General features: G+C 51.4%; 1 protein-coding gene across 1 annotated transcript; it reads right to left on the reverse strand.

The window, feature by feature from the left end:
• Positions 1 to 4947: 4947 nt before the first annotated feature.
• Positions 4948 to 9780, reverse strand: LOC311512885 (retinal homeobox protein Rx1; the record flags this gene model as incomplete). The annotated part of the gene is made up of 2 exons (XM_084614301.1): positions 4948 to 5391; positions 9538 to 9780. 2 exons carry the CDS (start codon positions 9778 to 9780, stop codon positions 4948 to 4950), a joined length of 687 nt encoding a protein of 228 aa, XP_084470427.1.
• Positions 9781 to 10076: the final 296 nt, after the last annotated feature.

The raw sequence follows: 10076 nt of genomic DNA on the forward strand, positions 1-10076 counted from the left end.
GGAACCTGAAAGTCTGAGGCAGAGCAAGCCGGCAGAGGGGTCCCTGATTCCACTGGCCCCCCTGAGAGGGTGGCGGATTTGGCGCCAGCCAGGATCGGCCGCTCCAATTATGTCATGTGAAAAAATCAGCCCCCATTCAGTGTGTCCCTTCCCTGAGATCAAACCCCGTTAGTTCCACGGCCGTTGCTTCATTATCTCTGCTCGGAAGTGCGCCTCTAGATGGGGCCTGTTAATCTAAGCCCAGCCCCATTAGCCAGGCCAGGACACCAGGGGAGAGTCCATTATTCATTTAATTGGTCATTAAAGGTTTAATTGTTATTAACGATGTGGTCCAGCATCAGGAGCTCCTAACGGGCTAGGAACAAGAGGAAGGGAAGCTGGGGCAAGTCCCATGCCAGCCCCATTTTCCCCTGGGCCATTAAGGCCTAACCCTGACCCCACAGGCCAGACCTGCTTGAGCAGAGCTTGTTTCCCCAGCCCCTGATTGGGGAGACCCTTACAAGCCTTGGGGTCACTGATTGGGCTTAGGAAGCCCCTGAGGCTTAGATCCCTGCACTGGCAGCCCAGGCCTGGTCATGTCCAATCAGTGTCGGGGTAAGTGGATGGCATTCGCTCTTCCTCCAGGGCTCATGGCATCGCCTGAGCTCCTCTTCTCAGGATCGATGCTGCCAGGCATCTCCCTGTTATGGTCCTGCTCCAGAGCCTTGCCAAGGCATAGGCCGCCCGGGGTCACTCTGCCAGGTGCCCCCTACAGCCCTGAAGGCAAACTGTCCTGGCTCTGGGATTTTTGTTTTTAACAGGGTTCTTTTTCATTTTTGTTTTTCCTTCTCCTCCCCTAACCCTTCTCATCCCTTCTCCTCTCCCCTTCCTGTGTCCAGGAGCGAGATGGGGAAAAAGCGCAAAAGGGAAAAACAAACCCAAAAATTGGACAATGTTGGGGCAGAAAATAGCCACGAAGCATTGTGACTCCTGGCCAACCCCACCGGCTGGCAATGATTGACAGTGTTTTGCCCATTCCATGCTGGCTCTGGCTTGTGGATCTGCTCCCCGCACAGCCCGGGGCCAGGCAGACGTACACGCCTGCCACTTCTGCCCCGAGGGATGGAGCTGGCTCCAGACTGTCTCTCGGTGGCTGACTGGGGCTTGTGGGCCCTGCGCTACAGCACTGAACACCCGCAGAGAAGCAGGGCCAGCTCAGGGAAATGACTGTAACATGAGCGGGCAAGGGTGAGGCAAGGGGCATGACCTGATTCCATCGGGGGGGGCACCCCTTGTAGATTCCCCTGCGCTGGGTCTAGGGAACTGTGTTCTGAAAAGGACCCTGCTTCCTGCCGCCGGGACAGCGAGGAGCTGCAGCACCCAGTGGGAGCTCCAGGAGGCACTGTGACTCCATCTGCTTGGGGCAGTAGGGTCAAGGCAACACCCTTTGACAGGCTGTCACGGGTCTTGCCCCCGGCAATGGGGCCAGACCTACGCTCCGGGGAGACAGGAGGATGGGTTCCCTGTGTCTGGGAATAGCAGGGGTCTATGTTGGGGAAGATGGGGGTGGCCGGCTGGAGAATACAGACTCCCTTGGCCTGGTTGCATTAAATGCTATTAACCTCCCCTCTGCACGCACGCGCACACACCCACCATCTGCTCTGCTGTTGCCACCTTGCTTACCAGCCTGCTCCCTGCTCACCTGCCATGTGGCAGGGCCTAGAGGCCTTGGAAATCCCAAATGATCTGTAAACTACGGGCTGGCCATCACCCAGCCTCCTCCCTGGTCCCATGTATGGCGCTCTGGGAAGGCTGCCTGGTTTTCTCTGCAGCTCCATCTGGGTCCCTTTGAAATTCACACATTGTGGAGAGCATAATTACTGAAGCTTTGTGTACCCAACATGTGGCCTTGTAGTCACTGCTTGAGAGCAATTAGGAGAGGCAGGGCCCCAGGCTGAGCCCCCTGCGCTGCCCCAGAGTGACTGGAGAGCAGATTCCCCTTGACAAGCACAAGAGACTGACAGCGACTGTTAAAAACTCAACAATACCAGCTCCCGGCCCAGAGCCTGGGAGAGACTTTACTGGGAACTTGTGTCAGGTCACCCATGCATGGAATATGGAATTAGACCTGACGTACAATAGATGAGGAGAAGGCAAAAGAAAGAAAGAAAGAAAGAAAGAAAGAAAGAAAGAAAGAAAGAAAGCTTGGATCCGAGAAGAGGAGATGAAAGAGCATGAGGAAAAGAGTGAGGGGAAGTTGTGAAGAAGTGAATGAGGAAGAGATCAGACAGAGAGAGGGAAGTGAAGAGTAGGAGGAAGAGAGACAGAGGGAGGGAAAATACATGAGGAACAGAGACACGGAGAGACAGCACACAGGATGCAACCCCTCCTCGGTCCCAGCCCATCCCTGGCCTTGGGCCTCCTTGACCCTGCTCCACGTCACTGACAGGGCTCGTGGGTTGTGTGCGCCCCCAGCCCGGTCAGGTAGGGAACATCCTTCTCCCTAGCTCCTGAGACAGTGTAAATGGCCTTGATTTTTGCCGTGCAGGGCGGGCCAGCTCTACCATGTGGGCTGCTCGGCCCCCTGCCCTCCCGCTCCCTTCCCCATGGCTGAGCACAGCAGGACGGCAGCCAGAGCATTGGGGTGACAAGCCCAGACCCCAGCAGGCAGCTGGCATGTAGGATGCTGCGTACTGGCCCTGGTGCTCCTCCCCCGCAGGGCATGTGCTGTCTCAGGAGCAACCTGCAACCGGAGCAAGCTGCAGCCCCTCCACTCTTCTCTGGGGTGGCCATGCCAGGGTCCCACAGCCACCAGGCTCGGGGGACACATGGTTAGACTGCAGCGGGGAGCGAGATTCCCAACCCGGGTAGACAGACTCACACTAGCCAGGCTCAAGGTAGCGTGCTCACAATAGCAGCGTGGGGGCGGCCGCTCAGGCACTGCAGCTCACCCAACGCCTTGAGTCTTAGCTCAAGGGGCTAGCTGGAGTCTCTATACAGCATGCTAGCTCCTGGCGCCAGGCTGTCTACCCGGGCGGGCGGGGAGACTCGCTCCCAGCTGCAGAGCAGACGTACTGTGAAGTCCAGATTCTATTTGGATAAGGGCAAGGACCATGTCTTTGTTCTGTGTCTGTACAGCGCCTAGCACAATGGAGCCTGGAGCTCAGCTGCAGCCTCTATGGACTGCCATAAGATACATAATTAGTACCCAGGATCACCTCCTGAAAACAGCCTGGCAGCATTCTTTTGGCCCTGCTGTTTGGAAGGAGCATGAAGCAGAGGGTCTGGGAGCACCTTGGCATGATGCAATGGGAATGCAGCTAAGGAGAGCGAAAGCAACCAGAAAAACGGGCCGTCCTCGCTCAGAATCAAGCTGAATGTCAGGGAAAGTGGCCTGCTGGAGACGGCAGGATTGTCTCCCAAGGGTGTGGACTGGAGCTTCAGCACTTGGGACTTCTATGAATGGACAAGACAACTGCAAAACTTCCTGCAGGAAAAAACAGACAAGGCCCAAATGGACTTTTCTGCCTCATCATTTCTATGATTCAAAGCACAGACATGGAACTAACTGTCAGAAAACTGAGTTCCCACGTGAAACCCTCTGGCATTTCTTAGAAGAACAATGGTGCTGGTCAAACTCCAGCTCAGACTGACACATTCTGCCTCCCTAATGCACTCCCTTGCCGGAATGCTGCTGTCAGACCATGGTCCACACCAGAAGTAGCTGCACTTCATTTGTGGATCAAGCGAGTCCTACATACAACACAGTTTGTAAGGAACACTAGAGATCTTTTGGGATGAAATACACTACTTACGTTGTCACTCACAAGTGGTGTATTATTCCGATATTACTGGCATCAAGAGCCAACTAACAGGTCCCGTACTTCAGAGCGGGTTTGAGTTTTTGTACGTGTTTACTCTGAATACAACCATAAATGTATATAGTTGCATTTACCAGCAGAATCAGCAACGCTCTCTGACATAGCTAAAAAAAATACCCAACAAAAATGTTCTCTAGGAAACTAGATCATTTCATTTTGTTTTTTTAAAATCTGCAGCATAAAAAATGAATAACAATAAAGACAAAGGGCTGAGGGAAGAGAAACCTGAGATGATTCCTCAAGTCCAGGGAAGGTCGCTACAGGCTGCTGGAGGACAGTGGGTTTGAACAGACAAGAGGTTTGTGCGAGAGTCCAGGTGTAAGTGCAGAGGACCTGGCCAATTGGTTGTGCCAGCCACAGGTACAGGGGGATGTTGACCCACTCCCAGGAGTGAGAGACGGGGCTCTGGAGGCATGGAATCTCATAGATGCTAAGGCTAGAAGGGACCATTGCGATCATCTAGTCTGACGTGTATGACACAGGCCTGAGAGCTGCCCCTGCCTTGAGCTCGATCCTCTGCCTGCTCTCACCTCTGCCATGTGCTGACCCTGAAGGGATATTCTGGAAGCGTGCCTAGGGAAAGATGAGACAGGACCAGCCCCTCAGCTGGTGCAAATCACCGTAGCGCCAGTGATTGACACCAGCTGCGGATCTGGCTCTCTGTGGTTGAAAACAAAACAAAGGAAACACAAACTGTCCCTTTGGTTCTACGGAGCTGAGCTGGCTCGGACAGTCATGTTGTTGCTCTTGGAAACTCGTCTCCTTTACGCAAGATCTTGGCTGTGCCACCCATTCACTAGTGTCCACGTCTGCTTCCTTGCTCATGATGCCAATCAGTTCAACCCCGAGACCCTTCTAACATGTAGCGGTATGTGGGGAGGATTCCTGCCCTGCCTCGCTGCGCTGAGCTCTGGCTTGGGACGTTTGGTAGCAGCCAGACAGGGTGCTGCATGGGGAGGCCTGGCAGTCCCCTTAGGGAAACACCAACATCCAAGATCCATTCTGAGCAACCCAGGATGCAGAGTAGCCAGCCTGGTGGGAGCAGGAGACGGGAGAGTTGCAGGAGGATAGGAGGGGGCATCATTAATCAAATAGGCTGCCAGGTTTTATCAATGGTCTGAATGTGCTCCTTGGCTTTCATCCGTAGGGACGCGATGCTGGAGCTCCTCTGGTCGACGTCTTCCAGAGGGTACTTGTCCACAAAGGGGGTGGCGCACTGGTACGGCGTGGGTGCCATGGGCTGCATGGGCTGAGCCATGGGAGGCGCAGTGTTGAGGAAGGAGTGGCTGGCGTAGGCGGGCTGCAGGGCCTGGGTGGGCCCCATGAATCCTGGAATGCTGTGGGCTGAGGTAGCGCTGGAGATGGGGGAAGTCAGCCAAGGGTCCAGAGGCAAGGAGTTGCTCATGGGCCCGACGTTGGCGGTCACTGGGGGCCTGTTGAAGGACAAAATGGGGGTGTCGTGGAGTTTCATCGAACTGGCTTCCATTTTCTCTTGCCGCCTCCACTTGGCGCGTCTGTTCTGAAACCACACCTGCAAGAGGAGAGGCTGGAGCGTGACTAACTGCCCCAGTCCTAGCCCACCAACTTCCACCAACGTTCCACATTGCAGCCCAGGACTGTCGGACCCCTGCCTACAACAGCCACCTGGAACTCTGTGGCTGCAATGAGGAGAGAACTCAGAGTCTCCTGCCCCTACATCCCCCTTTCTACCACCTGAGCTAAAGGAGAATCCTGCAATATATGGCCTAGGCCGCCCGGCTGAGCAGCTCTGAGTCCACCTGTAGAAGGGAGAGCTAACATACACATACACACCAGCCAGTTCTTTCCCATACTTAGCATCCAAGCAGCACCAGAACCTGTCAATTCTGAGTGATGTTTCTGTGACTACCCACACATTATTACTGTGTTACATTTGCTGGCTTTAAAATCCTGACATCATTAGGCAGGCCAAAGGCTTGTTGATTTTTTAACTCCTGAGGGAGGATCTGGCCCCTCGTTTGGGAAGTCACTCTTGGATGATTTAGATAATACAATGCCACACAATCCTGTATAGCATCTTTCCTGAAAACCTTCCCCCAAAGCACTTTGTGGAGTTAAATAATAAGTAGCAGAGAGAAGGAAAAAACACTGTGAGGAATGATGTGAACTAGAGAGGAAAAATAGGGGTAATCAGTGAAAGGGCCATTTGGACATTCAGTAAAAGATTCTTTTCCCCAAAGCTGCTGCTCAGAGCCAGTTATTCCTCCTCAGGGAGTGTGTGTGTGTGGAGAGGGGAGTCTCAGGTTAACTCCTCTAGTTTAGATCACAGTCATTGATTTGAAGGCCAGAAGGAATCATTGTGAACATCTAGTCTGACCTCCTGCATGTCATAGGTCAGAAAAACTCACCCAGTGATTCCCGCATCAAGCCCAGATCTTGTCACTGAGCTACAGCAGATCTTTAAGAAAGAAGTGCCCAGTCTTGATTTAAAGACGCCGAGTGATGGAGATTCCACCACATTCCTAGGTCTGTTGCTCCCTGTTAAAAATTAGCACCTTCTTTCTAGCCTGAGTCTGTCTCGCTTCAGCTTCCAGCCACTGGATCATGATTTGCCTTTGTCTGACAGATTAACAAGCCCCCTATTGTCAAAGATCTTTTCCCCACGTAAACAACAAGGAGTCCAGTGGCACCCTAATGACTAACAAATTTATTTGGGCATAAGCTTTCGGGACTCCTTGTTGTTTTTGTGGACACAGACGAACACGGCTACCCCCTGATACTCTTCTCCCCGTGTAGGACTTATAGACCAGGATCAAGTCACCCCTTAGAAACTCCTCCCCACTATTGCCTTTCACTGACTCTCCCCACCGTCCCATATCTCTTTCCCCCATGAAAGGCTGGGCGCTCCTAGAGAGACAAGACAGCAAGTGTGAAAAATCAGGACGGGATGGGGGGTAATAGGTGCCTATATAAGAAAAAGCCCCAAATATCAGGACTGTCCCTATAAAATCGGGACATCTGGTCACCCTAAGCACTCGTGACCAAAGAAGTGGGGCAGGGGCGAGAGTGAGGGGGAAGAGGCGGGGCAGGGGAGGTGCCAGCTTTCCTGCTGGAGTGTCTGTTTTTTAAAAAATTGTCAAGTTGGCTGCCCTAGTTCAAACTCATGGGCCTAACTCATTCCTAGTGCTTTCAGTTCAGGTACAGCAGAGATCAATGTGTTTAAAATGTCCTTCCCCATGCTGCTAGTAACACTTTGGGTTTATCAAAACCAATGGGCTGCCAGAAATGCTTCCAGTTTGCATTTCAGTCAGCTTGGACCAGCCTGCTCCACTTCCTGTTTCTAGTCAGTGACGATTCCAGGGGCAGATCTTCAACTAGTGTAAATGGTAACTGATGATTCCCTTTTCTGGGGCACCTGGCATTGGCCACTGTCAGCAGACAGGATACTGGGCTGGATGGACCTTTGGTCTGATCCAGTGTGGCTGTTCTGTTGTTCTTATGGTCATATGATCCTCACCACCTGCGAATCAGCCCCCTCAATCTCTAGCTACACCTGCTTGGCAACTGGGCCCCCAGGACTCAGCCACCAGTGAAAGCAACGGATGAAGAGATGCTGTGTCTATGCTATTATACTGTCTTACATGATGCAGTGTTTTTGTGCTCCCATACTATGAAGTCTCATCATATCTAATTAAAACTGAACATCAGTTGTCAAAATCAATGAACAACACACCCAAAAAATGCGCCACCCTTGTATCTTTGAAAAACAGGTCAAAGAATCAAAAATAGAATCATAGAATATCAGGGTTGGAAGGGACTTCAGGAGGTCATCTAGTCCAACCCCCTGCTCAAAGCAGAACCCATCCCCAACTAAATCATCCCAGCCAGGGCTTTGTCAAGCCTGACCTTAAAAATATCTAAGGAAGGAGATTTCACCACCTCCCTAGGTAACGCATTCCAGTGTTTCACCACCCTCCTAGTGAAAAAGTTTTTCCTAATATCCAACCTAAACCTCCCCCACTGCAACTTGAGACCATTACTCCTTGTTTTGTCATCAGCTACCACTGAGAACAGTCTAGATCCATCCTCTTGCTAACTTATACCACTCACAGATCTGCCATGGGCTGGCTGGTCTTTTGAGTGAATCAACCGAATTTCGCTGTACATTTTAATTAGAAATCACGCCGATCGTATCAGTATCAAATACCAAAATATCTTATCCCCCAGCATGGAGGCAATTGGTGGTAGGTTTAAACTTAATTGGATGAACATGCTTATTAATATGTCTGTTAATCCTTTAGAAAGTGCCATGGAATATACATGTATTATAACCGTGTATAGCATGCAGTTAATTACCTTTTAATTGATTTTCTTGTTTAATTACTCAGGGTGGTTTCCAACTTAATAAGGAGCTAGTTGATCCCCTCATTCCCGCCTTACCCATTGCTGGAGTTTGTGGGGAATGAACAAACATTGACTGAAACTCTTGTTCTGCCCTGTGTTTTACTAGCCAATCACTTGTTTCCATGTTGGTTATGACAAAGATCTACTGATGAAAATAAAATGCGGCCCTTCTCTTTCATTTACATGGAATTGGTCTGGGGCGGGCCCCAGGCACCAGGGATACTGAGGCTGGTGTGTGAATGTGTGCGTGCGCACACTACTGCCTCTTATTAGAAAGAACAGGAACTGCTCAGCTGTGGGTCATAGGGTCTGAACTGCTAAGAGCTCATGGAGATTCTCCTTTAGCTCAGGTGTTAGAGGCTTGAGTTTATGGAGCAGCAGGATCTGCTGTGAAGTTCATGGCTATGGATCCCCTGGACATCCCCCTCTCTCTTTGGTCCCCCTCCCCCTGCACACTAATCCCTCCTCCCACCCACTGGTGGCTTGGTAGTGCTGTAGCCGACGGGCCGTGCGTATAGCCATCCTCAGGCCTGGTGCAAGGCCAGTGCCACTCTGAGAGTCAAGCCCCAGGGGGCGATGAAGGCCTGTGCACTAGGTCTCTCCTCTTCTCCCTCTCCCACGCATGCTGCCTCTCCTAGAGACAGAGACTGAGGCAATGAACCCTGGCTCAACTTAATGTGCGACTGTGGCCCAGCTCAGACCCCATTCAAAAAGATGAGCCATGTCCTGGAAACTAGGATCCTGACTCCTGACCACATGTGGTCCTGAAAGACCCCTTGTGGTTTCTCCTGCAAAGGGGGTTGTCCCCTATGCCTGGCCTAAATTCCAGCCTGCTTCCTTAAATGCAGTTTCAATGGGATTTAATACACTTCTTCACTTTCTGTCCTAAGCTCCCCTGTGGCGTTGCTGTGTGGTGCAAAATAGCTGCTTCTGCGTTTCACCCCAGAGCTGGCTGCATTTCAGTGGTGGCCAGAGTCATTCTAGTATCTATGGTTTGTTAAGTCTGCAAAAGGGCTTTGTGAGACATTTAACATTAAGGCATCATTTTCAGAACTGGTTGAAGTTTTTTTGCATAAAAGTTTTTGTGTGTGTTGAAAATTGACTTTTAAAAATAAAATTAAACTTTTAACAAGAAAATTGCAGGCACGACTGAAATTTTCTCATTTTCATGAAATTTTCCACACATATTCAACTGAGCTGGACTGAACCAGTGACCTAGTGGTGAAAGGCTCCTGCATACAGCATTGGTTAACCTGGTGCCCAGGAGTAACAGGCTCATCTGGCCCTCCCTCACCTGCACTCTGACTTCCGGCAGATTGACTTTCATGGCCAGCTCCTCCCGGCTGTAGACGTCTGGGTAGTGGGATTTCTCAAAGGCCCTCTCCAGCTCATGCAGCTGGTAGGTGGTGAAGGTTGTGCGGTTCCTGCGATGTTTCTTCTTGGGCTGTTCCTCCTCTGTGTTCTCCGGCGTGGTGCCCTCGCTGTCCACGTTCTTCCGCAGCTCACTCAGCTCTCCCTCGCATTTATTTAGGAACATGTTGGCTTCTGCAGCAGGGACAGTAGTTAGGGGTTAGATCGGAGCTGGGCAGGGAACACCAGCCTTGCAGCTCACTAGAGAGACCCAGACAGGTCCCTCTGTCACACTACAGCTGCAGCGGGAGCAACTTAAGAATTATTATTAAGTAGCAACTGTTAAGGTGAAAACTGTATCTAGGGATCAATTTACCTGCCACTGAAAGGCAGCCACCTCTGTGGTGGAAGGTGACAGCTGTTTAAAGTGCATAGCGGCGCTGCACAACAGTTTCAGGCCAGTAAGTGAGGAAGAATCAGCCT

The sequence above is a fragment of the Lepidochelys olivacea genome, assembly GCF_965140295.1.
Source record: "Lepidochelys olivacea isolate rLepOli2 genome assembly, chromosome: 25".
Taxonomy (NCBI): domain Eukaryota; kingdom Metazoa; phylum Chordata; order Testudines; family Cheloniidae; genus Lepidochelys; species Lepidochelys olivacea.